Here is a 27,882-nt window from a genome sequence, read left to right on the forward strand (position 1 = left end):
TTAGTATTATATTTAAATGTCAGTAAGAAAAAAACATATTTTGCAGATGTTATTCCTCTTTTCAAAGGGCAGGACTGTGAACGTGAGCTTCATTTATATTTGACAGTTTGCACATCAAGTGTCTTCTTTTTCAGCTAGATTTGTAGTAAATCCTTGGCTTAGAGAAAGCATAGGAAAAGTAAGATTGGAGTGTCTGCCTTAAAAGAGTACTAGGGAAACACTGGAGAAACTGTAACAAGTCTTAAATAGTAAAAAACCAAAAACATAGCCACAACAATATATTCTAGTTTCAAAGCCATTGATAATAACTCATACACATGAGGAGCAAGCCTTAGATTTAAATAGGAGCAAGATAATTAACTAAAATCAGACACATAACTCCTTATGTAATTTTAAAATTGCAGTGTTAGCAAGAACTTTGCACTAAGAAACTACAAGCAGGTTTCTGTCAGCTTAGTTTCCTGGTCAAACGCTGAAGGCTGCAAATCTGGGACTTCTGGAATGAGCTGCCTGGGAATTCCATGGCTTCCAGTGCCTTAGGAGTCTCAACTGTATTAATGCAGTGCTTATGCTGGGTCCTTGCTTCTTCTTATTTGGAAATTGTGTTTCTTTAGTATTAACTTTCACAGTAGAAAGAAAAAAGAAAAAGACAAAGACAAAAACAAAGAAAAAAGAATTTAAAAACTAGGTATTAAATGGTTCAGAGAAATTTCCAGAGGATCATATAATGAGAAGACTGAAATACAATAAGCTGTGTTCTACAACAACAGCAGATGACCTTTTGGGTTCTCATTATAGGGAAGCATTTGGACATTTTCATTTTCCCCCTTTTCCAACTGTTTAGCTCTGCAATAACAGCAGCAGGAGAGAGCTACAAGGAAATTGTTTTTTTGCTGTATTATGCAATAGGTCTGGTTTATTGACAAGTCCGTTGTTGCACACACTGACTCAGACTGAATCTTCCAAGATTCTGTTCTTTGCTGTTCCAAAACAACATCTTGGCATTTCTTCATCCTTTGTTCATGGAGGATTGGGTTTTCCCCAAAGTTTTCTGTTGGTATTTACTCTGTGGGTACCTCCATTAATGAGTATGGTCCTACTCATAATAGATTTTGAAATGTCAGTGAAGATGATAGGATCAGATTTCTAGCAGTAATTCCTATAGCTGTAGATTTAACTTCCAAAAAACTGCTGGGATAGTCTGTCCAAATGTAAACAAGAATGGGTAAGCCTTGACTTAATTTCTGGCAGTTCTAATTCTGCTGTTTCTGAGCTTACATTTCTTAAAAAAACAGTCAAACTGTTCTCATTACCTTTTTTCCTTCCTTTTCCTCTTTCCCTCATTCTTTTTCCTCTTTCTTTTGCTGCATAGACTAGAGAAATGAAAGGAAAACTAAATAATGCCAAAGGGTTGATGCCACATTTTCACTCTATAAAATCTGGGAGAACCATTATAAAACATTTTGCATTTCACTTGAAACTTCTGTGCAAAATATAAGGAAAATAATTATTTTCTGAGTGTAGAATTATATATGAAATAAAACACATGGACCTATCTCTGAGTTAATCTACATGAGACATAAACTAATTTAAATTAATCAAATACAAATACAGCTTTCATTTTTCTTCCTATCAAACAACCTCCACAATTTTATGGACAGTAAGAGATTTCTTGGGTTGTTCATTTTGCCCCTCCTGGTGAGGTGACTGGGGTTGAGTGAAACACTGAATCCAATCAGTCAAACTGTATTCAGCTTGGGGCAGTAGTTGATTTCTAGCATTTCAAAATGTATTTGTACAAGGGTGTGACTTGTTTCACAGCTGCACAGAATTCTTTGGGGCAGCTATTATGAGTCCTCTGAGATTTGCTTAACTTGACCCATGAGCAGATGGTGTTCAGTGTTCCAGAGAAAATCCCCATTTCCTTTTGAGGAAAAGTGATTAAACAAGAGGAAGAGTAACATTATGCTGCAATTTTTTAGATGCAGCTAATGCAGCTTCAGGGAAAGCACTCACATTTTCATTTTCTATTTCAAAATAATTCCTGAGGTATATACAATCTTTCTTAATTAATTGTTTAGCTAAAATTATGGGGTGATTTTTTTCCCCCTCTGATTTCAGTTCTTACACACTCTCTCTCTTAGGTAAATTTTCAAAATTTTCATACCAAAATCTGTATGGTTCTTAGCATGGAGGAAGCTGGATAGCGTGGCGTAACATGCACATCGTGGAGAAATTTCTTCACATAGAATTGTTGTGAAGCTACACAGAAGCGAACTTGCAGCTCCAGCTGGACAAGTGTTCTGGGGCAGAGGCTGTGTTTGCACTGGAGGTGTTTCACATCTCTGCACAAACAGCTGCAAGAAGCAGCTTAGCTCCAAGTCTGTTCTTGCAGCATAACAATGTGGCTAACAAAGCACAGCTTTGGAAAACCCCCTTAAAAAAGAGCTGGTGGGTCCAGGAGCACTCAACTGGGGACATGTGGGGTGCAGCCTCTGCACTCTGTAGGCTCACAACTTTAGGTATTTGAGGCTGGTTATGAGCAAGCAAACTACTACTTCCTCCAGAGCAGCAACACCGCAAGTTTCCGCCCTGTGCTGTGTCCTGAACACACTGTACTGAGAGATATGTCTGTTTGCAAAGCAGGGGAAAAAAAAAGGCACTTTGAAAGCCCTAAACATACATAACTCTACACATTGAAAAAATCTCTGGTAACATCCAGAGATGGAGGTTCTGTGGCTGCATTGTTTGATGGCAAGAATTGAGACAAGGCTTAAAAAAAACCTTGCTAATATCAGGAATGGGTGGCTGTAATTCACTTATCATCAAGAACATTTATATGTATTAGTGTTCTTTGCTTATCAGTAACAGGACTAACATGAACTTATGGTAGAAGTTCAGTGTACATTGTATTGTTTAGGTTAAAGAAAAACCAAAACTTCAAGACATCTTTTAAAATGCTTGGAACATTTTGTTCAATTTCTAATTTCTTTTACCTGACTCTTTTATAGCTTTCCTAAATGTCTTGTCTGGCTGGTAGAAAACCTACTTATTTTTAGCAAATTCACTGTCTAAATTGCAAAAGAGATTTTTTTTTCAGGACTAGAAGCAAAAGGAACTGACATTTAGTTTCAGATGCATATAATGCAGAGACAAGTACAATTATTGCAACTTTTCTCTTATAATTTCAGAGTTTCTTTACACACATTGAATGTTCTCAGATCATTCCTGGGAATGACTGGAATCCACTAATATTAACTTTTCTTCTTCATAAAATGTAGCTCCACCACAGTACCCTTTTCTTCTTCATAAAATGTAGCTCCACCACAGTACCAAGTTGTTTTTTTTTTTTCTAAACTTCTGTAGTCATCATACACCTCCTAATTCCAGTGCAGTCAGATTTTAGAATCCAAGTCCTTGTGTTTTAGACCCAGTTCTCACAGCTGCATACAATTTTATGGAAAGAGATCAGGAAACTGTTTCTCAGAAGAGCTCGTAAAATAAATAAATAGCACTTAAAAATCTTAAATTGTCTAATTAGAAATTTCCAATGTATAGCAAATACATCTCTAAGATTTTTTCCTAATTTATCTGGGATTTGAACTGGTTTATAATCCTGTACTGCAACTCCAATTAGGAAAATGAGACTGCAGTTTAGAATTTCATACAGTCCATATGGTTTGACAAACATGGGATAAGCATGCTGTTTGTTTGCAAATAATTAAAAAAAAACAAGGCAGTGTCAGGGATTTTCCAAGAAATGTAAGAGAGACTGTGGCAACCATATCCTTAGGAAATGTCAGTGTGTCATGCCTCTTTTAAAGCCAAAGCTGCTTTCACCTTCCTATCAGACCAATTTTTGAAGTTACTTCATGCAAATATAAATCATATAGCTCATTCCTGTTATGATCACTGTCTTGTAGCTGAGCATACAAAAACAAAATCTGTTTCCTTAGACAAACCTCTTTCTGAAAGAGACCCTTGCATGTTGGAATGTAATCAAAATATAAGCCCAGAAGATATTTCAGTCAGCCTCCATTGCTTGAACAACTTCTCCAGCTCACCAAGTGTAATTTAGAGTATTGTGATGCAGCTGTAGTTTTTGCTGACCAATGCAAATCATTCTTCCCTGCTTAGTCATGTAGAAAAGTCATCCCAGTCAGAGGTTCTAGCTGCGTGCACTCATACTGAAGCACTGAGTCATGAAAGAGGGCATATGGTGCCTTCCGGAGTCGCAATGCCACTGTGCTTACCTTACAGTGCTCAATTTACTCAAGATGTCACTTTTTCTTCTAAAATTTGCCAAGGTTATTCATAATAAAATAACAACATTTGTTACAAATAATGAGACGTGAGAAATGCAGAATGCATCTGACCATTAATGATCAGCTTCAGTTACATGGCCTTTTAGTCATATTTTGATCAAGGTATCCATAGCCTTCCTTTTTATGTATGTCATTATTTAAATGCAGTATATTATTATGACCTTTTCTATAGTAGCTGGAGTTTTCTGGCTGGGGGTGAGCAAGGTCTTAGGAGAGGGCATGGCCAGGAAAGCTGACACAAGCTGATCCAAGGCATATTCCATTATATATCCTGTCTGTTCAGATATAAAACTTAAGAGATAGGAGGAGGAAGGGGACACATTTATTGTTATGTTAGTCTTATGAAGCAAATGCTGCACATACTCATGTCCTGCTTCCTGGGAAGTGACTGGACATCACCTGCTGATGGGAAGTAGACCAAAAGTCTTTTCATTTCTCTTCCACATGCAACTTTGTCCTTCGCTTTATTAAACTGTATTTATCTGACCCATTAGGGTTTTTTTTTCATCTTATTTGCTGTCCCACCCTTCCTCCCTATCTTGCTGAGGACAGAACAGCTCGGACAGCACCTGACATCCTGCCAAAGGGAATCCACCAGAAAGCTCTAAGGCCTGGAGAAGGGTTTGAATAGTGTTGAGAGGCTGTAGAGGATAGGAGGAGTCAAATATTACCTAGAATTATCCATAATGACGTCTTAGAGCCTCTGTCTTGGCATTGTTTTAGAAGTATGGAATTGGAGTGATGCAAAACAGATTTAGAAATTTTGTGTAGGGGGAGGATCCATGCTTGATCACAGATCCTTAGATCTATTCTAGTGGGTGTCCCCCACCAAGTCAGATTCTTGTTTTTCCTTTTTACTTCCCTGAGTGGACACATTGTGCCAACATTGGACCAGCATTTGGTTGCAAAATGTTGTTTTAAGCTATACTTTTATGCAAATGCATCTATAGAAACAGAGTGACTTGACTAAGTACTTTCCTCGTAGCTGTAATCCCTTTATTGTACTTTTTGACCTTACACTAACATTCTCAAAAGCCTTATAAAAATTATTTTACGTCACTAAGTGTTCTTTCTGTGATGAAATGGAAAATTTTAACCTCTCTAGCCTGTGCTTAATGTATGATAAGTATAAATAACAGAATAATTACTCAATGCCACTCTTTGCATGATATTATTCCTTGGAGCACATCTGAAAAAAAAGGTTGCTTCTGAAGGCTTAGGTGGGGGGGGAAAAGTAATGCTTTGGATGCTTTTGTGGCTATTGTATTGGAATACAATTTGCCCTTTTCAAAAGAAACTACAAAAAGAAAATCTTTGGTGATGGGTTGTTTTAGAATTCTTGTGTCTTATGCCAATCTTTAGAGAGACCAGCATCAGGATACAAGACATACAGCAGTGAAAATAAAGTTTTTGGTAAATACTATTTTGGGTACTTGTTAAAGTAAATACTGCATTGTTAGACTGGAGCTATTCATGTGGTTTTCATCCTTGGACATTGGAAGGATTACTCTTCTATTATGTAATTTGGATTGTGCAATGTTTTAGTTGATAGTGGCTGTAAATAGCAAAAAGGATGTTAAAAAAAGCTAGAACTAGAACTAGACAAGTTCTCTGTATATGTGCAGGTGCATATCTTGTCCATCCTATGCCTGTGCCTAGCTTTCAGTTATTAGTCACGAAGAAAAGGAAAGGGAAGGGCAAAAGGAGGAAGGAAGGGGAGAAAGGAAAGGAGAAAAGAAAAGGAGTAAAACTGAGAAAACATCTACAGTGGAAAAGAAGAAAGCTTAGCTGATCTTCATTTTAGGCTTAACTCTCTATTGCCTAGGAAATGTTTAACAAGTCTACCAGAAAAGAAAGCTTAGAAGTGAACCTCAGAGGTTTCATTGGAAAAAAATGCTTCAAGTAAAGAAACAAGAGCTGTCTGGCATCTTTCATTGTAAAGCATGTGCTTTAAGTATTTTTTTGTTTTTTTTTTTCTCCAAGCATTAGTTCTTGGGCTTGAAAGTACATTTCTAATTTTTGTTTTTGTTTTGTTTTGTTGCTCTTCTAAGGTGCCCAATCCTGATAATTTTCAGCCTATAAATACTGCTAATCCCTCCTGTGACTACTCTGATAGCCATCTGCCAATACTGATATTGTTTAAACTCTTCAGCTTCTGTTTTCAAGCAAGCAAAATATATTACAACATGGAGTATTCTAATTTTGATGTTTGTCTACTTGTAGATTGCCAGTTCCTTGCCTACTTGTAGTTTTCCAGTAATTGTTCCTTTCTATTAGCAAAAACTCCACAAACCAAACAAACCAAAACATATCAGAAATATTTTTCCCATGTGTTCAGAGCAGAGGAAATGTGTAAGACCTCTGGTGGCTTTCAGAGCTCTAGTGTGAACATTTTTCACTCAATTTTTGTTCTTGAAATTTGCCAAAACCAGACTGTTTTGGTTTTGACTGGTGCAGATGTAATTGTCATCACAGTAGCTAGTACACAGCACTGTGTGTTTTGTATTCAGGATGAAAATATGTTAACACCCTGATGATTTGGCTGTTACTGCATAGTCCTCACCCTAAGTCCAGGACTTTGCAGTATTTCATTCAATGTCAGTGAGGAGCTGCACAAAAAGCTGTGAGAAAGCATGGCCAGGACCGGTAACACAAACTGGCCAAAGGGATATTCCACACTACAGAATATCCAGTATATAAACAGGGAGAGTCACCTGGTAGGGAACAGATACTTCAGGAATGGGCTGGGCATGAGTCAGTGGTGATGTGCACTTGTATAGTGCATCCCTTGTTTCCTCCAGGTTCAGTTACTATCTCTCATTATTATTGTTAGTATTTCTATTATTACCTTTATTATTATCATCATCATTGTCACTATAATCATATTCAGTATTACTATACTGTTTGATTTTCATTATTAAATAGATCTTAAACTTAACCCACAAGCTTTACATTTCATTTCCAGTTCTCTCCACTGGCAAATGGGGGGAGTGAGCAACTGGCCCCTACCTGCTAACTAGGATTAAACCACAACACAGGCTTATGTGAAGTATTTGTAAGACTGATTAGAGCAAAAGATTTACCTTATGTGTGTTAAAGAGTAGACAATTTTTTGTAGATCCAAGTATGACTTTTACTTCTTCAGAACAGTGTAAAATTACAAATCCTGTCATTGTTAATGTGGTCTGTAGTAATTTCCAGATTCTATTTTGCTAGTGAGTGTACTAGGTATGCAGTGTGTTTTATGTTACTTTCTTTGTATTGCCTCCTTCTTTGTAATTTAAATAGTGTAAAAGATATCAAGTAGATGTATAAACCAAACCTGTAAACTTGTGAAATAACAAAATAAATTTTGCCTGATAAAGTCTGTTGTCCAAAAACATTTTGATCATGAGCTGAATGCTTTATCATGTCTCCTATTTTTTTTTTTTTTCTTTCTGGCTTTAGAGAAATATTAATATATATCTAGTAATCTCAAATTCTTCACTATATTACAAGACATATTGAAAAAGACTGTCAAGAGTTCTCAGGTTTTCAAAATTATTTGGTGAAATGTTTTAAGGAATAATTACTTTAAAGTACCCTTCAAATATTTTCCAACATCTGCTTTGGTGAAACATGTAGTTTTTATTTGTGTAGTAAAGCTCATTAAAAAAAACTCCAAATAAATACCAGATCACCTTCTATCCTCCAAGATAGCCATAAAGTATATCAAATTGGGCCACACTCTTTAACTCAGTTTCACTCAGTTTGCAAAAGTGTGGTCTTTTTCCAGGGTGTTGCCCGAACTGTTGATAATATGTATAGAAAACTGTAACAAGTCTAAACCCATGTACCTTCAGCAATATGATTTTTTTTATAATGTAAAAATCTCTAGAATCTTGCCTACTGTAGAAACATAAATTTCTCTAATGTAACTCGAATTTCCTCAATAACTAATGACTACCATCTCAAATGATACCCATGACAAGCTTAGCATACCCTTTCCTTATGGTTTTCTCCACATCACTTCATAGATGCATAAACTTTTCTCTTAAAAATAACAAACCAAAAACAACTCAAAAAGCCAAACAAACAGAAAAAAAAACCAAAAAACAAAAAAAATCCCTCATAAGAAGAAAGGGGAAAAAAACCAAAAAAACAAACAAACAAACAAAAAACACCAAAAAATATACCCCGCACAACAAAAATGTCTACATGTTTCATTCCCTGTCAGGGGAGTGGAAAAATAAAAGAGAGAATTATAATAGTTATGAGGAAGAAATTATTTCCTGTAAGGATGTTAAGGGACTGAAACACATTGTAGAACACAGTGCCCAGAAAAGCTCTGGATGCTCCATCCCTGGAAATATTCAAGACCAGGTTGGATACAAATTGGAGCAACCAGATCTAATGGAAGGTGTCCCTGCCCATGGCAGCGCAGTTGGAACAAGATGAACTTTAAGATCCCTTCCGATGCAAGCCCTTCTAGGATTCTGTGAATCTATTGTTATATTGTTGGTTAATGTATTTATGGAAAAGGATAACTGTTACAACATAAAAGGAAGAAGAGTGGAACTGCATAATCTGATCAGGTTGATTCATCAGGTCAAATAGGCTTTGACACTGCAAGAACCAATCTGTTTAATCTCCTTGAAGGGTTTATCCACCACTGACTTGGTCTCAAACAGTTGTTAAACCCATTGTCTTCCTGAGTGCCATTTTCAAGTAAATTAATATTATTCTCGTTTTCCTGTAAAATGCTTTGCTGTAAAACTCATTGTCTCAGAACATCAGATGTTTGATAGATAAGAACACTTGTAATTTTTTGTCAAATTTAGCCTTTTACAGTTTCAAGTTACAGTCAAAAGCTATTGTCCTTGGAATTCAAGGTAATACAATAATGGAATGAAACTGTTTTTACCACATTGAGCAATTTTAAAATTTTTGTTAAATTTACAATTTTAAATATTTGTTGCTCAGGAGGGAACAAAGAATGTCAGTCCTCCTATTTTTTAACAATTGTTATTTCCTTAGCAATGTCACTTGTTACTTATTTTTGTTTTCCTTTTTTAATACTAATTATGTAATTGTGGTAACAGTAGTTCCAGTATACATGTTGTCAATTGTTTCTTGTGTTTCCTTTAAAAGTATTAGGGGAAAAAAAAGAGAAAAAATTACTTTCTGTATTATGTGTAGCTGAAATACCTCTCCAGATTTTAGGAAGTGTGATGTTTTAAGAGATCAGAGAAGACTTTGTCATTATCAACATATTCAGTGTTCAGTGAGGAGCTGCACAAAAATATCGAAGTGTCAGATTACATGCTTTATCTCTTGAGAAGAATATGCTTTAATAGATTTGAGGCAGGAAGAAAGGAAAGGGAAGAAAGGAAAATCAAGGTAAAACAGTGATTCTGGCTGGCCAATAAGTGAGGTAATTTTTATCAATTTATGGATTTCAATATATATTATTTTCTAAAGCTACATCTTTTCCAAAGGGAAAGATGTCTCTTAATTTTCCCTAATCATTCTGTGTTTGTTGTACTTGAAAGTAGCAATTTAAATTAAATTACCATAATTAATATCTGCAATAGTCATCAATGAGAAAACTATTTTATATACTAGAGCTATTTCTCAACATTCTAGGCCTGAAAAAAACAACATATAAATTGCCTTATTGATTTGTATTGAAGGAAAAATAGCTAATTAGTTTCAATATTAAGTTTTTTACAGTTATAGAATGATTAACAAGTCATTACATATTAGTATGGAATTATACCTTGGAGGAGAAATATACTACAGACAATTCTTTCTAAATTTATTTTTAGCCTCTTTCATGGAATAGATAGAGACATACACAGAGCTTTTGAAAATATGCTTTATGTTCTGTTCTTTTATGTTAGAAACATTTGAGATGGAAAAAAGTACTGTTTAAAGTGACACCATGCATGAAATAGGAGACTGGGAGGATACAAGGTGAAGTCTTGAAGATGATGAAATTAAATGAGTTTAGATAGGAATAGAGCAAGAGAAACAACCAATGGGAATATCTTACTGTCGAAGTATTATGAGATTATAAGAGATGCTTCTGGCCAAATTCAGGTGTAAATGAGACCATATGCTGAAGTCAGTAGGACAGATTAAATTTAACAGTAAATATGAGGTAGAGAGATAGAAAAGAATAGGAAGGTGAAAGGGATGGGGATAGGGAGGATAGAAACAGAGTGAGAGATGAAGCAGAAGTTGAAAAGATATCATATTCACCACATGGATTCCTGCAGCATCCCACTGGTACTTCTACATCCTGGTCTTCAATGATGGGGGTGTCCTTGTTGCTCACCTGAAGATACTGCTTTTATACAGTCCGAGTTAGGGTATGACAACTTTGACTTACATGTACATCCTTTCTCACAGTTTTCACTGTGTGTTTTTTTTGTCCAGAGAAGTCTTATGCCCCCACAGTCTGTACATGGAAATTTTGTCGGGTATACTAATTGCAGATCTTCACCTTCGTTAGACCTGGAGTTAATGTCTTCCTGTTTTGCCATCTGTGCTTATCTTCAATTCCATTGTCACAGCTTATCTTATGGGTACAGTGCCCTGAGCTAGGTGACTGCATTCTTTGAGCCCTCACACCACCCCATGCCTCAAAGATTGCCTTCCAGGGACTCAGTTTGCGGGTTTTCCACAGGGGTGGTGCATGCATAGAAAGGCAAAGGACAAAAGACAGAAGCAACAGAAGTAATAATGCCAGTAAGCATGAAATGTACAACAGCTATTCCAATCATCAAATGTAAAAATCCAATTGCAATCATCAACCTAATTCTCAGTAGACACAGCTCCCAGTTTCTGAGACCCAACTATTAGAATATGGATTTTAGCCAGGTATTTGGGCTAATTTCCTGAAGGGGAATTACGGGTTAGAGTGAAAAAGTTCTGATGTTTGATTAGCCATTTCTGTGGCTCAGGCTTTTTCAGTTCCTGATACTGTGAATGGTAATAGTGCATTCAGTTTCAGTAAGATGCAAGATGCAAGGAACAAGATACCCCTTGTTCCTTTAATAGTAACATATCTAATACCAGTGACTTTGTAAAGCCATTTTTGACAGTTGTTGGAATTGAACATTAAGATCTCTAACTCATATCTGGTCCATTACTGAAGGCCTGTCACATAACATTTTCAGAACCCACTGGTTCTGTGTAAAAACTATCTTAAGCTTAAAACCTATATTTTGTCCCACTGTATCTGGGGCACATATATTACTGATCCATTCTTAGCTTTCTTCAGGAGAATTAAGTTCCTGTCATGTCCTTCCTGCTGATGAATTGTGAAAGACACAATTTGGGCAAATGGATGGAACTACTATCCTGCGCCTAAGACCAGCATGTAGAATTAGGCTCAGTAACTTTTCATTAGAATATCCCCAGACTAATCCAAGTGATGTACTATAAAGTGGCTTGTCTTGCAAATTCAGGTGTCTATCAAGTACATTTGGAGCTTGAAATTAGCTATAGAATTACATAGAAAGTGTTGATTTTTAAGTTCCATATAGGGGTATCCCAAACAAATGCACATGTCAAGTATTATGACATGTATTTTCTCAGTCAGCCAAGACTCAAGGGGATGACCAGGTCTTGCAGCACAATTGATGATTACCTTTGGACACTGAAGGAAATGTCAATGGGTTTGTTGAGGATGTGTCTTCCTGTTCTCTAAAAGCTTCAAAATAGGGTTTTTTCTCAACCATATCAAACATTGTTGGAGAAGTTTTGTAGATAATGACAGAATTACAGAATATTCTGCTTTGAAAGAGACCCATATTCCTGTCCCACTGGGTAATTCTACACACCATGAGAAATTAAGTTTTAGCACAAAATGTTCTCACACAAAATACAAAAAAGTTCTCATATAAAAAAAGATTCTTATATAAAAAAAATTTCAGACAAGCACATCTTTAAATTGAGCCTATGCTTAGTTCTCCAGAGTATAGATTAAAGCTCTGTTATGATTTAATTTTGACACAAAACAAAAGCTATGGCTACTGTTGATGGGGTCATAAGTGACATTAATTCTCTTCCAAATTTAATTGTATTTTTAACTCTCTTTTATTATTACTATTACTATTGCTATTGCTATTGCTATTGCTATTGCTATTGCTATTGCTATTGCTATTGCTATTGCTATTATTAAATTTTATTTTCAGTGGACAAAGTGTTTGCATTACATTCCTTTGCAATTACTGCTACAGGAAATTGCACCCATGAATTAGATGCATGTGTGGTCCACAGGGTACTGTGGTTACTGTATTGATTGGAATAGGTCAAAGAAGTGAGGTGAGGTTAAATTATCCTCTTAGGACACATGCTAGAAAACCTAACAGTAGATCTGACATATTAATGTGACAATACAAGTATTTTCAAAGACAGTTAGAGGTCTTGACAGGTGGTAAAAGACTTTTCTAAATTTTATCCATGACACATTTTTAGTCTGTTGCTGTCCATCATTCTGATTTAGGAAAGGGGATTCAGTTATTTCCCATGTGATATTTTATTTTATTTTCTTAAGATCATTTATGTTACTTATTAATATTTCTGATGTTTCTGAAAAATTTTGCCAGGTCATGATAATTAAAAGCCTTCTGCGGCAGAACTCAGAAGGTTAATACATGTTTGCATGATTTCAGTATACATAAATTCTTGAACCAACTCGCATGCTAAATTTGGTTGAATTTTCTAATTCTCAACTGGTTGAAATAAAATAATACATCCATAAGATAAAAGTCAAAGCTTTTCCCACACCATTTTTTTTTTAGTAAAAAGAAAAACTCAACAAAAATCTAACTAACAATACATAAAGTGTTTTTTCTTATGTAATCATACTAATATTTGATCTCCGAACAAGTTCCTGACAATTAAAACAGAAACAAATCACAAAATTTGATAAACTGAAAATACAAGCAATTATGGGGGGCCAGTTAAACATTCTATCAGTTTCTGTTATCACTTTCCTATAAAAAGGTACTTATCTCATGTTCCTGTTGATAGCTTTTCTTATAGGCACAGTGTTTTGAGACATACAATTGCATTCTTTAAGTCCTCATACAAAGTTAACAGAGAAATTTATAGCGATCAAAACAAAATCAATGGTCAAAACAAAATCAGTGGTCAAAACAAAGTAGTTTGCACAGAACCAAAGTTGAGCCCTGTGGTCAGATAACAAGAGTGAAGAAGGACAGCCTGGGACAGATGCTAAATTGCTAGCTTTCCAATGCTAGAAGAGATCTAAGCTGGGATCAAATATTCTCAAAAGGGTAAGGGAAAAAAAAAATAATTTTGATAAAAGGAAGTGTTACTAGGAAGTCACAATATCTCTGTAATACAATGAGAGCCTCTGAAAAAGCTAAAAGTGCTGGTTTTCTGTTGGCTTTTTTTTCTCGTTTATTTGGTTGGTTGCTTGTTTTGTTGGTTTTTTTTTTTAATCACTCTTGCAGAAGGCAGTATTTTAGTGGATAGATTTTTTTTTGGTTGGTTGGTTGTTTGGTTGGTTGTTTAGTTGATTTTTTGCTATCACTCAAATTCAAAACAAACAAAACAAAATACTTACAGAAATCTAGGGCCTTAAAAAGTAAAGAAAAAAGGAACTTTCTGGAAAGCTATACTGCAGGAAATAATGTTTGTCTTCAGACATAAAGGTTTATAATTATGTTGTTTTTTCAAGTTTCTACATCAGTCTTTCTAGGTCTTTTAAAGTAGAGTAGTTGTGTTCTGAAACATCAACTTAGCTGATATTTTGGGGTATTTTTTTAATGTTTCTATCCAGTGCCAGGAATTGGCAATACACAGTAGTTCCATGTAACAAATGTGTCATGGTAATGGAATAATAGCTGTGTCCCCAGTATTAAGTATAATAAATAATTGCAGTTGGTCCCAATAATATTATCCCATATGATTTCCATAATAAAATATATCCATCAACATTCATCATCACATGACTATATATGAATAAGTCTTATAGGATGACATGATTGTCATTGACTAGCACACCATTGCTTCAAGAAAAAAAAAAGTTTTGAAGATTAATATGGCTTTATGTATTTCTTTACATAACTTTCTAATATATTTTTTAGAGCAAGTACCTAAGGTTATTAGTAAAAGTGATGCATCTTTGTAGGTTTTCATTTTTATACAGCTTTTTAAACTGAATATAAAGTAGTGCTCACAATAAAGTTTCAAGAAATTCTGGTAGTTTTTTTTGGAGTGTATCTGGTCTTTGAATATAAAAATTCATCAAGTTGAAAAAAATACAGATTTGAGAACATAAATATGATTTTATAGATGATTATTCTTGTGCTAAGATTCTTGCCTTCAGTATAATCATTAAAAGCAGCATAGGTCATGGCAGTATGGTTTCGTTTCTTAGTGCTAATTTTGCCAACTCAAGAATGCATTTGGGGAACAAAAATAACTTTCATACCTAAGAAATAGTCAAAATGGAAGGATAAAATGGATGGGATGTTGTGTCCCATACCAACCATGTTGTGAGCAAGGCAACCTTCCCTCTGCTCAGCATTCATGAAGTCACACCTGGAGTACTGGGTTCAGTTCTGGTCTTCTCAGTACAAAAGGGACATGGACAGACTGTACAAAGTTCAGTGAAGGGCCACCAAGATGAGTAAAGGACTGAAGTATCTCTTCTATGAGGGAAAGAACAAACACTGAATTGCAATGCAGAGTTCCTATTCTCCTTGATGCTTACTTGCTCAGTTATGTTATTAGATGATATCAAAGCTTGGTGTCTGACCGAGCCTCTACATTCTGCAGAGAGCTGTGAAAGGTATCTAGATTGTGGTGGAAATTATTTTTGGAATTCACTGAGTATGCATGACTGTTGTTCTGAAAGATACAATGCAGGATGCAATCTTAACTTCCTGTCACTATATGAAAGTACACCTAAGCAGATCCAGAAGGTTTATCCAACCAGGTATGTCAGTGAAACATGTACCTAGGCCTCTCTGCGACATATATCAGCATCAATGCTAAGCTTACTTAAACAAGCTGATCTGAGAAACAGAAGGGCTGTAAGTTACACCCTCTAAATAGGGATAGCAGTGATCACATAATCTCTAGACATGCTGACTCCTGTCCTGTCCCTTGGGCTGCTCTGTTGTGCGTCATCTGTAGAGTGGGTCAGTGGCTGCAAAGCACATGCTGGTCTCCAGGGAGAGCACAGAAAACCCTGATCTCTCATACCCCTGAGAGCTCTCTTTAACTATCATGTCTATTTTCCTCAAGTCATGATCATATATGCATAATTCGACTCTTTCAGGGATAATTCATGTTCTTGAAACATCTTTAAAAATAATTATAACTTAAATAAATGAAAAGGGCAAGGAGAGACCAAACAGTTGTGGAGAAAAAAAGGGGAGGGAGTGAGAATTTGGTTTTCTGTGAGCAAATGATTTGATAAGAAATAGTTATGTTGTCTTTAGGACTCATTCATTTATTTTAAAAAGCACAGTTTTCAGAATTTAATTTGTGCTTTCAGGAACTAAGTATAGAAAATTGCATAATGTCCTTTTAGAAATTGGTGACTAAGAATGATCACTGGAAATGAATATAGCAGCATGTAATTTGTTAAAATATAATATTTTTAATTGCAAGTTTAAATTCTTCCAAAATTGGTTATGCTAAATATAACATGCATACTAGGAGAGCAAAAGTTATACTTCTTAAAATATAATGATGAGATAAGAACCAACAGAACACAAAGGAACCTATCAAGGTTACTCTCGGAACAGAGTTAAAGAATTTGTGGTTTGTAAAGCACATCCTTTTTCAACAATTTTTGTTTCTGTATTCTATTTATGGCCTTTCAAGGTGTTGCTTATGCTTATCAACAGCATTTTTTTTCTATTTTTTTTCCATCAGGTGTTTCATTCCAAATGCCTATGCTGCTCTCTTCACCGCTGCTCTGGTGCCATTAATGTGCCTGGTGGTGGTTTTTGTGGTGTTCATCCACGCCTACCAGGTGACTCCTCAGTGGAAGGCATATGACGATATTTTCAGAGGAAGAACAAATGCAGCAGGTATGATTTGTCAGAGAAGTATGATATGCAAATAAGCTGTACTTTCGAATGGTACAGACTGTTCTCACCAGTTCAGAGAATTCCACCTGAAACCATGGTTCAGTAGATACCTACACACTTAGATTACGCCTGCCCCTTTGAAGTCTGTGAAAGTACTTTGATGATCAAAGTTATGCAGATGCTTAATGGTCTGAGCGGGTAAAAAATACTTAAAACCTAGAACAAGAAATTAGTATCACTGGCTTTATGACTAAGTTTAGTCTAGCTAAAGAGAAGAACAGAAATAAAACAAAGTACTGCCCTGCTTGGAATACTGTGTCTTCATGCTAGATTTTGGCTGTAAGTATTGAGCATCCTATCCCAGGCAGGGCTGGGGCTAATCAAGTGCAATGATTGCCCACTTGCAGAGCATGATCACCTATGGATACAGGCTGTGCCTCCTGCTCAACCCCAGGTGATGGGCTCAGCTTTGGTCACTGTGTTTTGCAGTGTATTTTTGGTTGTGAAGCTACGTACAGGGTGCACTGTGCACTGGACTATTAGGAGTTAATGCCTCTGTTTTGAAATTTCATATGCTACTTGCAACTGAAATGTGCTTGAAAGGAAAAATCTGTCTTGAAAAACAGGAAGTTTCAATCGGCCTCCTCTATCAGAACAATTTGAACTACAGTGTTCCCAAAATAAAATTGCAGCAGTTTAGACCAATACTGTAATAATAATAGGACACTCTGTGGGAATCTTGAATATTTCTGTTGTCTTCATGGTATTTTGTGAAAAGAAGATTCGTTTTATAAGCTAATGCAAATATTTTTTTAAATATTTGGGGTACAGAGATATATTCCTTTCTTGAGAAAATTATAATAAACATTAAGTATTTATAATCTGGACATTTCTGCAAATATTTATGTCCTTTTTAATGACACAATGTTAGCTTGGCTAAGATCTGTATGAATCTGGATAAGTTCTGATGATATTCAAGACCTTAGTTGCACTTTGTCATTTCACTCTGATATAAATGCACAGGGGTGGCTCCTCTTGGTCTTCAGTTAATTTATTTATAATTAGCTTTGTTTGCGTATCTCTAAGGATATTCCTAATAATATGTTGAGGGTTAAGGCTTGTCTCAGAGCTGTTAAACTAAAGGAAAAAGCAGATGGAATATTGAACTAATACCATAGTTATCATGCAAAATGGCAGAAAGTACTAATAGAAATTATAACTGCATGACATTAAGACATGAAATAGTAGGATTGAAACAAATCTTTGATTTAGCATAGGATTCAGGATTTCTTTCTTTCATAGAATATAGAAAATAGGGTGGAGAATGCCAAAATCTCAGAAGAAAAGAAAAAAAATCAGAAAGAGAAAGGTTCAGTAAGATCCATTATTTTTTTTTAAGTCAATTGTAACTTTTACTACTGGTGCACCTGCAAGGCAAACTGCTGTTTTGATAACAAAGAACTTTGGTAAGCACAAATGGAATACTGTATACAGTGGCAGTGACAGCAGACTGGAGAGGGGCTATATTAGCGAGAAAAACAAGCTGTCTCCTGCAATTTATGGTGGCTATAATTGTATAAGGGAACTCCATGTAGCTGTGTTTATGATTTAAGCTTCTAGAGATAAAATATGGTGATTTCTGTAGTTTGTCACATTGCTTATAACTACATAACACAGTACTAACTGTTGACTAAAGGTCTCTGCCTTTTTTGACTGAATATTTCTCTTCTGAAATTAAAGGTGTTGGTATTATATTACACAGTTTTTAATATCTTCTGGGTATATTGTGCTTGTAAGGCATTTTGAAGTGGTAAGGCCTAGTATCACTTATAAATCTTGAATCTTGACATTGGCTCAGCTGACTCTATCTTAATACCAAATTCCTGGGAACTGCTCCTGCTCCTATTATTGTAGCCACATAAATCGCTGCACTGGGAAGCAGCATTTTTCACATCAGTAAATTTTTCTGCAATCAGTCTCATGATGATATTTTACTTCTGAAATATAGAAGAGGTCTTGGATTATACCTGCATCAACTTTTGGTTTACAAGACACTATGTGTTAGGAAAATCTTTTGGCAATGTTTTCTCCTTAAGTTGCACAGACATACATTATTTTTTCTGTTTTCTTATGGCAATGAATAGGCTATAAGAAATGAATATGCCATTTGTCTGTTTCATCCAAAACCAGAGATGGAGCCAACAAGCAACAGTTTATGTCAGAGGCCTTAGAGAATTCAGGACAGATAACACCAGTTGCTCTTCCCTTTTCTATTAATATATTCCCTCCATTATATACAGCCACCACGTTATTCTTCTACGGCTATTAGAATAAATTCTGTAAATTCTGTAAAACATCTTGCTGAACTTAGATAGTAGCATGGTGGTTTACTATTTTTTTCTGTCCTAGGAGCAGAGTTTGTTACTGTCCACACTAAAGGAGACTCCTGTGTACTTTTCTTTCCTGAGAGCAGAATAACAATGCTTTATGTTTATGTATATTTATGGTTTCACCATACATGCCTAAAAGAAAACATTTGGGGCTGAAAAGGTGATCTATTTCTAGACAGATAAATATTTTCTTGGAAAACTATAGGGTATAATTGGAGGGTCTATTACTTTTATTTATACAATGCCCATTTTTTATTGTACCTCCTTTTCTGTTATGCATATATTCTTCCTAGTATCTATCTTCCTCTATATTTTTTCTGAATATCCATAAGTAAATTCTCACCTCTCATACCCTTTGCTGGTAGTTTCAAGAAAATACCATGGCCCAAAGACAGCTAGCCCAAGAAAAACTCTTTTAGTAACTGGTGTCAATTCCTTTGGCAGTGGTCTGTGATCTTCCTAGAAGGTATTTATACTTCTTACTTGTGACTAGGTTATCAATGTAAAAGAATATGATTAAAGCAAGGTTTTAGTGTAGAATAAACACAAGTAAATAAGGTTTGCCAAATTTTAATGTAAGCAATATGCACACTTCTCATTACTCTGTCTGCAGCAGCAAATATGTGAGTTTGCCCTCTGATGCTTTTTTTTACTGTTCCAGAATTTCCGTTACTGGTCATGTTGGTTTGCATGGTGTTGGATGTTTACTTAGCTCAGGGAATTTTCCTCGACAGTAAAGGTCTCAAGAAAGGGCAGGGGAGAGTCAAGAATTAGTTATCTCTTAGAGCAGTCAGCTTTTCCTTCTCAAAAATGAATGCTGGAAAGAAAAGTGTGAAAGGTTGAAAGAACTGTGAAAGATGATTTTCAAGGAATGCTAGCTCTATCTCTGTAATCATTCAGAGATAGGCATTGAGTTTGCTTAAAAAGAGTCCTCGCTTTGTACTTGTTCTGTTTGCCAGCCTTTCAGCAAACATGTTCTGTTGGCTGACTGTCCTTCTATATATAGAAACCACCTTCTCGAAAGTTAGCCTTGACAGGAGCCAAGTCAGAGCATTCATTGGATAAACAGCCTTTGGGCTAACTAATATTTAAGTTTGCATCACATGACACAGTTGGCCCTCCTGGCTGCCAGGGCACTGGTGATTCATATTCAGCTTCCATTTGACCAGGACCCCAGGTCTCTTTTCATGGCGCTACTTTCCAGCATCTCATTCCCCAGTCTGTCTGTCCATCCATCCAGGGTTGCCCCACCCCAGGTGCAGAATCTGGCACTTTCCCTTATTGAACTTCATATGGTTGGTGTTTGCTCATTCCTGTGCCCACTCCTGTGATTTGCTCAGGTCTCTCTGCAGGGCCTCCCTGCCTCCAAGAGTCAACAGATCCTCCTACAATTGTATCACCTGTGACCTTGCTTAGTGTTTCTTCCAGTCCTGTGTCTAAGTTATTTATGAAGCAGTTGAAGAGCACAGGGCTGAGGATGGCAACCTGTGAAAATCCACTAGTGACAGGTCCTAAAATGCATGTACAGAAAATGAATAGTAACAGGACAGCAATCCAATATAAATGGTTTTATTTTCTGTTTGCTAACCTTTCCTAATTTCACAAAAAGATTTAAATATGTAACAGAATAACTTGATTTTGTCGTCCCCCCGCCCCCCCCCCCACAATAGTTGTAAATTAATAAGCTTCATTTATTGAATGAATCTTGAGCTGACATAATTTTCACTGGCAGGCCCTCCTCATAAATATGCAGTACAATTTACCTGAATCAGGTAACATAATTGCAAAAGTGTCAGAATTAATGTAAAGATTAAAACCTCATGTTGTGAAAATAGAACTTCATGAAGAATGCCTTGGTTATTTAGTTCTAAAATTTTAACGATCTACTTTCATTTTCCTTTATATAAATGTCTTTAATTATTATTATGAAATTGTAGAATGGTTTGGGTTGGAAAGGACCTTAAAGATCATCTAGTTCCAGTCTCCAAATATATTTATTGTGTTAGCAGCATACAATTCCTAGTCACAACAGAACATGCTGAATAGTCTGCCTACACCTACTAAGAGTTATGGACAGCATTCACAATATTCAGCACACACACTGGATATAATATTTTAGTCTTCATAATGTTCCAGGAGGTCTTTTTTGTAATTAGGAGAAAAACAAATCTTTGCCTTCAAGATTTTTTACAAATTCTATTAGGACAAAATGAACAACCATAATTAGAAGTTGAAATAAAGAACTAAGATCTGAATAAGGTAATAAATGCATCCTCTTCACTCATGTAATTTAGATTGCTTGCACTGTGCTTCATATGTTCAAAGTAGCTTTTTTTCTTTGAAGAAATCTGCAGAAGCAAGCTCATGTCCATGAATTGTGACTGCACAGTTGCAATTTTAGCACTAATTTAATATTTTGCAACTGTGCATTTAAATAATTTTATATGGAAATAAGTAGGCTCATATTTTTATTTATTCAGTTGATCTGCTACTTTTCTGGGATTTGCCATGTTCCCTGCATAACAGTAATAGCATAAGCTATGATAAAATGCCCTTTTCTTCCCCTTTTATTATAACACAAGGTGTCTTAAAGTTGCATGTGAAAATTTGCCAAAACCTTGAGATTTAATGCAAAGGTTAGAGAGGCTAGTCTTTTATGACTTTGAATCAGTGATGTGTTTGTTATACTTAATGGGACATGTGCTTTTCTTTTAGAAAGTATACTTTAATTTCAAAATTTTCCTTGCCACAAGGATCAGCAGATCAAAAAATATAAATTAACAAAATATTTTGACACATTTTTTATTTCTATTTCTGCAAATTATGAATGAACATTTTTTTCCAGTTCAATTTCATGGACATGGATCTACCAGCTTTCTTGTCTTCAGTATCTGATACTGTTAAATTCTGTACATTTAACATTCCCAGTCAGGATTCAGTGGTTTTGTTAAGATTCATTGATTGCATTTTCTCGGTGGTGTATTTCCTTCTTTGAACTTTATGAGAGAAATCTGTTTTGTTTGTTTTGTTTTGTTTTGTTTATTTTGGCCACAAAATCCTGTTACCAAACCCCCTCTTTTTTTTTTTTTTTTTTTTTACTGCTGCTGTCAAAAACAATTGAAAACCAGGCCAGCAGGATGTGGAACATTGTTTTTAAAGCTTATTTAAAAAACTGGTTTTGTGGCATTTTTATATTTACATTGCTAAGTTTAACTGATAACTTCTTAAGCAATAGCCTGTAAATATTTTACTAATTTAGGCCTCCCACAAATTGTTGACATTCTGTGAAGCAACACATTCTCCCCAGTCATCTGGAGAAAAAAAAGTCTATAAAGATCTTTCAGGTTTTGCAGTAAGCCTTCATGTTTAGCTAAAACCTGTTAAAAGCTATTAAAGTTGCATTATCAGTTGCAGTTCAACAGCCTAAGGAGAGGACACACAGTAAATATTTATAGGTAAACTCAGAAGATAGTTAAAGCTATATTATTCAATTGTTTCTTTTTCTGAATTTCTTATTTATTAAAAAGAATAAATAAAATGGGAAAAAAACCCAAAACCATAATATGGACCAACACAATGGTGAGAATACAGACATTTCAATACATTACTAAGGCACAGTTCATGCTTTAATTTTCAGTTTTCTTAATTTATATGTGATTTAATGTTTTTCATTGCTCAGATTTGTTGTTCGGTCTAATATCAGAGAGAGAGGAAGGGAGGAAGGAAGGAAGGGAGGAAGGAAGGAAGGAAGGGAGGAAGGAAGGAAGGAGGGAGGGAGGAGGGAGGGAGGAAGGAAGGAAGGAAGGAAGGAAGGAAGGAAGGAAAGAAGGAAGGAAAGAAGGAAAGAAAGGAAGGAAGGAAGGAAGGAAGGAAGGAAGGAAGGAAGGAAGGAAGGAAGGAAGGAAGGAAGGAAGGAAGGAAGGAAGGAAGGAAGGAAGGAAGGAAGGAAGGAAGGAAGGAAGGAAGGAAGGAAGGAAGGAAGGAAGGATGGATTTCTGTTTTGGTGCCTTGTTTAAGTGGGTTGTTGGTTAATTCAATTAGCAGATTTTCTAAGTGTTTGCGCGTTGCTTTTTCCAACTTTAAAGAAAAAAGCCCCTTTTAACAGGAAGTAATTTTTCAATAATTTTTCACTATGCACCATGAGCAGTTGTTGCCTGAAATGGTACAGGACATTTTCCATTGCTTCTTTCAGCCTGGTAAAATAGGCTGTAGTAGGCAGCATCAAACTATTAATTCATAATCAACAGGTACTACACAGGCATGAGAGGTGAAGCATGGGAATTGTCAGTTGATTATGGCATTGAAGTTACAATGCCGTATTTGAATCCACCTCAATCTTCAACTTGCTGTTAGGTGAGCTATCAGAAGTATGATAGTGCATTGTAGTATAAGGCTCCCCCTCATCTTCTTTTCCATCCTCACAGTTGCTTCCACTTCCTTCTTCTTCAATGCTGCTCTCCCTCCCAGTCTTGGGCTACAAAGTACTCTTAGTGCTCTCAGATGCAGAGGCTGACATCCCCTTCTCGTGGTTTCTAAAAGAGGCATATCATGCTTACAAATGGAGTTGAGGAACAGGATACACTTAGTACTGAAAAATAATTCTTATTTTTTTAGGGGACTTCATCCTGTGTTCTAAAATTTAGTATCTGTCACCACTTTTCCTATCCTTTCAAATGTGACAAGTGTTGCAGTTCTTATTTCTGAAGAAGTGTGCACAGGCTCACTGGAGCCATAGTCCTGTGGGGTTGAAATTCTTTGTGGACACCAGTAAGCAGCCTGCTTAGGTTGCAGTAAGTTCGGGTGTAGACATAGGAGATCATGAAATTATTTTTCTTAGTAGGTCATTACAAACCATGGAATCATAGAATGGCTAGGGTTGGAAGGATCTGTTAAAGGTCATCTAGCCCAACCTTCCTACAATAAGCAGGGACATCTTCAGATACCTTATAATGCAACAGAGAGTGAAACTACGCCAGTCTATCTTCTTTGTGAGGTTTATTTCAGAAATATAGAATTGTAAGGGTTTAGTTTGTTGCAAACTTAGAAATACTGTAGGTGAAATCATAACTGTTTGGAAATGTTTGCTGTTTTGTTTCTTGTTTCTATTATAAGGAAACCAAATAACAAACACAAGGCTCACAACTTTTTCAGCTGGGCAATCTGGCATTTAATTACCTGAATCTTATTACTGTTGTTGTTACTGTAGAGTTCCTTGCACTGACAAGTCTTCTGAACTATCAAAGTTCAATATGATTTTGTGAAAGAAAAGTCCCCTGAAGATTTCTAAATGTGTCTGGTTAGGGAAGCTCCTGAGTTGAAAATGGGAGAATTGATGGGGGAATTATCATATCTATACAACTTTTTGGCCCTACTTGAAGGCAAGGCTTTTATATACTCAGTACAGTTCCTCTTAGGTTCTTGGTGAAGTGACTAAATTTTTCCATCATCTGCATATTTTTCCTGGTTCATGAATTTTGTAATCTAATCCAAACTCATAATTAAAACATTGCAGCCTATCTTCCAAATTCTCACAGTCACAGTTTGTGTGAATCACTTACAAAATCTTCTGTTCACTCTCAGGACTCTCCTATTTAGTAAACTACAATTTTTAATAACTTAGTATAATGTACTGCAGCCCTCATAACAGAAAATTTATTTTACAGATTAACAAGGAAATTATTTTTTTCTCAATAAGGAAGAAGTCTCAAAAAAGGGACACTTCCATTTGCTTGGTAAATTGAATGTATACAATTTCACCTAGTTAAATATCAAGCTGGACTATGGTAAGTTTTCAAGCTCTAACAAGCTGCAGCTAGAGGTGCATAAACTGCATTTATCTGTATTGAATTTGTCAATGCTGTCAGTGTTAAACTTATAGTAAGGAAATGAGGACATATTTCAAGGAAAAACCTGAACAGTAAGGATAATGATATATGCATGCATATATACATTTATATGTATTTAAGGAGAGTGTGGACTACCTGTTGCTTAAATAAAATCTACTAAGGTTTATCCAAGTAGCCTAGACACAACTACTTACACTTGGACTTAGACTAAAGTCATATCAGTGAAGCTTCATCTGCTCAGAATAACCCTTTGGGGATTCTTTGGAAGTGGGTTGTTGTTTTTATTTTTATATTAAGAAAACCACAAATAATTAGACTATTTTGGTTCATATCAAGACTATTTATTGGTATTCTCTTCCTTTGTGCAATTCTGATTTTACAAACTTAAAAGAATTTGTTACTTTTTTTCTGATATGTTTGTTCTAATTACTGAGCTCTTATTGGATCAAAATCCTAAAAATGGGTATACAGAACTCCAATATCCAAGGCTTTAAATTATGCCAAAGTTTCAATTCTGTAGTAGCTCTTTGCAATACTGATAACGAGACTGTTACCAATGAAGAAAAAAACCAGATCATTAACTGTACCAGTGTTCAGTATGTGGCAAAAAAGCCAGTATCTTTACACTTTTTCTTGTTAAAATGTTATGTCTGTATGAGTGGGGTGTAGCCTATATTCAGAATGCCCTTAGTATTTGTACAATATTTTAAAAAATTACTAAAGGGCTCCCAAACTGCTGTTTCTGGAGCAATGCCTGTAAAAACACATCCCCACTCTTCACTGATGCTGCATAATTAGTGTGGAGAGGGGCAATGTCTGGCCAAGCACTTCTGCCCCTGAGGTGTGCAGACCTGGCAAACATGGACTTTGAATTCTGCTGCAAACATGGTAACGCAGGGGCTGGCTCTTGTCAGTTTCAGGAGAAACATGGGGTGAAAATTTACTTTTGTTTTCCTTATTGTAAACTTTGTCCAGGCAGACATCTTCCTGCCAGCATTCCCTAAATCTTTTATGCAATAAATAGAACTTAAAATGGAGAATGTGTGCATCCTTAACAACCAATTCTGCACATACTTCTGAAGGTGAATGAAATTAGCTGGTTCAGGGTCTATCTTGTGGGTCTCCTGGGCTTGAGAGGAGGTTGTCACCCTAAGTTTTATGGGGTCAGATGTCTTATGTTTGACTTGAAGAGGAAGATAACAACAAATCAAAGAATAAGCTATTATAATTTCCTATAGCCCTCTAAGTGGCCAGAGTTGGGACCATTTACATATCCATATGTCTTGGGTTGACACTGGCTACATGCCAGGCAGCCATGAAAAACCATTCACTCATTGTTCTCTGCTATAGCTGAGCAGAGAAGGGGAAAGAAAAAAAAAACAAAACTCTTGGGGTGAGATTAGGATTAGGAGAAAACACTTTAAGGGCAAAATGGGCTCAAAACTTAAAAGATATAAAGAAAAAATATTAACAGAATTAAAAGAGGAGAATGCAAACTAAAATGAACCTTTAGAACATTCTTTCCTCACCCCACCCCATCTCTTCCTTCCTTCCCACTGACAGTACAGGGAGACAAAACATGGGGTCAGTTTTTTAGTCCATTTGTTACTTTTAAGAAATGTTTCTTCAGTTTGCTTAGGGTGAGGAGTCTTTTCTGTTATGTTGTGGGGTCCTGTTTCATCAGAAACAGTTCTCTGTAACTTCTCTAACGTGGTTCTAATTTTCATGAGTATCAGTCCCGCCCAACCTGCTGTAAGTGAATACCTCCCACGGGCAAAGCAGTCTTCCCACAACTGTTTGCATGGGTCATTAGTTCATGGGATGTAGTCTTTTAAGGATGAACTGTCTAGTTTGAAAGCAAGGATCCTCTTTCTCTATCTCTGGAAGCAAGGGTCTTCTCTCTCTCTTCAAGTTTCCTACTAGAATACAGTTTTCCAGCATCCACATACTCTAGCATGAACACTTTCTCATGGGCTGCGAGTGGCCCTCTGCATCCCTGCATGCACTTCATGAATCACAGGGAAACAATTTGTTGTATTATAGTACTCACCATGGCCTGTAGAAGAATCTCAGCTCTGATGCCTGGGGCACCTCCTGCTTCTCCATCCTTTCACTGACCTTGGTGTCCCCATGTTGTTCTCATGCGTCTTCACCTTTTTATCTTTTCTCTGACTTAGGAGAGAATTGGTTGTTACCAAGTTCTATCAATTGAAATGCTCTTATAAGGGTTGATCCCATCCAGGCTCCGCACTGGGGAATTGCTTGTCATGCCCCTTGCTGTTGGCCACATGGTCCCTGCCGGCACAGCGCAGGTGGCACCAGCCAGCTCCAATCAGTGCCTCTCTTCATGTGGGGTGCTGAAAGGAGAAGCTGCTGCTGCCACCTCTGCCCTTCTGCCCTTAGCATGGCTAGTTAAAAGCAGCCAAGCAAGCACAGCTTGCTGTGCTGAGACAACCCTGGCTGCATGGTCCCAGCCACACTGGGGAGGCCCCCAGTGGCTGCCTTGCAACCCCTGGGAGAAGAAGAATAAAGAGGAAGTGCACGTGATTTTTTTCCTTCTTAAGTATGTAATCATAGAGGCATTACCAACTACTTTAATTGGCCTAGCAGCATGTTTATTTTCAGAGCCAGCCCATGATTTACTTTGCCAGGCATGGAGGAAGCTTCTAACAGCTTCCCATAGGAAAAATTAGTTCCGTGGTTGGTTTCTTCCCTCCTCACCAAAAAATCAAGCCATGCAAAATCAACACACCATAATACTTTTCTTCTTTTCCTTTTCCTCTCAATTCTTAGAAATCCATTTTTCTCTCAAAATTTCTAGAGCTTGCCAAGAGTTCTTCTACTATTTTCTAAAGTTCAGCACATTTTTTGACTTCATGTGTGCTCTTCCCACCACTTAGTTTGTTGAGCTGGGCTGTGCTCATTCTGCCCCTCATACCTCCCAGACCCCTGACAGTGTCCTTCTGCTGGTCTTCTGATCCCAGGGTGGGGTCATAAAAGCCCTGGGACCCCCACCCAACTAGAGCAGGACAAGGGCTGGCTACCACTGGGGAACAAGCTCCAAGGTTAGCCACACACAGAAAAACCATGTTCTGTGTCAGTAATTCTTTAAAAAGTGTTTTTTTCCAAGGGTGCAGCAGCTGAAACTGTGTTTGTGAATTGCAGAGATCCCCTTGGTCTTGTACCTCTTTGCCCTGATTTCCATCACCTGGCTGTGGGGAGGACTGCATTTGGCTTACCGGCACCTCTGGATGTT

General features: G+C 36.5%; 1 protein-coding gene across 1 annotated transcript in view; it reads left to right on the forward strand.

Annotated features, from left to right (window-relative positions):
• ADGRV1 (adhesion G protein-coupled receptor V1) overlaps positions 1-27,882 on the forward strand; it is a 436,592-nt gene that overhangs the window by 190,945 nt on the left and 217,765 nt on the right. The window contains exons 88-89 of the mRNA XM_077790425.1: positions 16,233-16,390; positions 27,792-27,879. Coding sequence (XP_077646551.1) covers positions 16,233-16,390; positions 27,792-27,879 — 246 coding nt within the window. The remainder of the gene's footprint in view (positions 1-16,232; positions 16,391-27,791; positions 27,880-27,882) is intronic.

The sequence above is a fragment of the Lonchura striata genome, chromosome Z (assembly GCF_046129695.1).
Source record: "Lonchura striata isolate bLonStr1 chromosome Z, bLonStr1.mat, whole genome shotgun sequence".
NCBI classification, from domain to species: domain Eukaryota; kingdom Metazoa; phylum Chordata; class Aves; order Passeriformes; family Estrildidae; genus Lonchura; species Lonchura striata.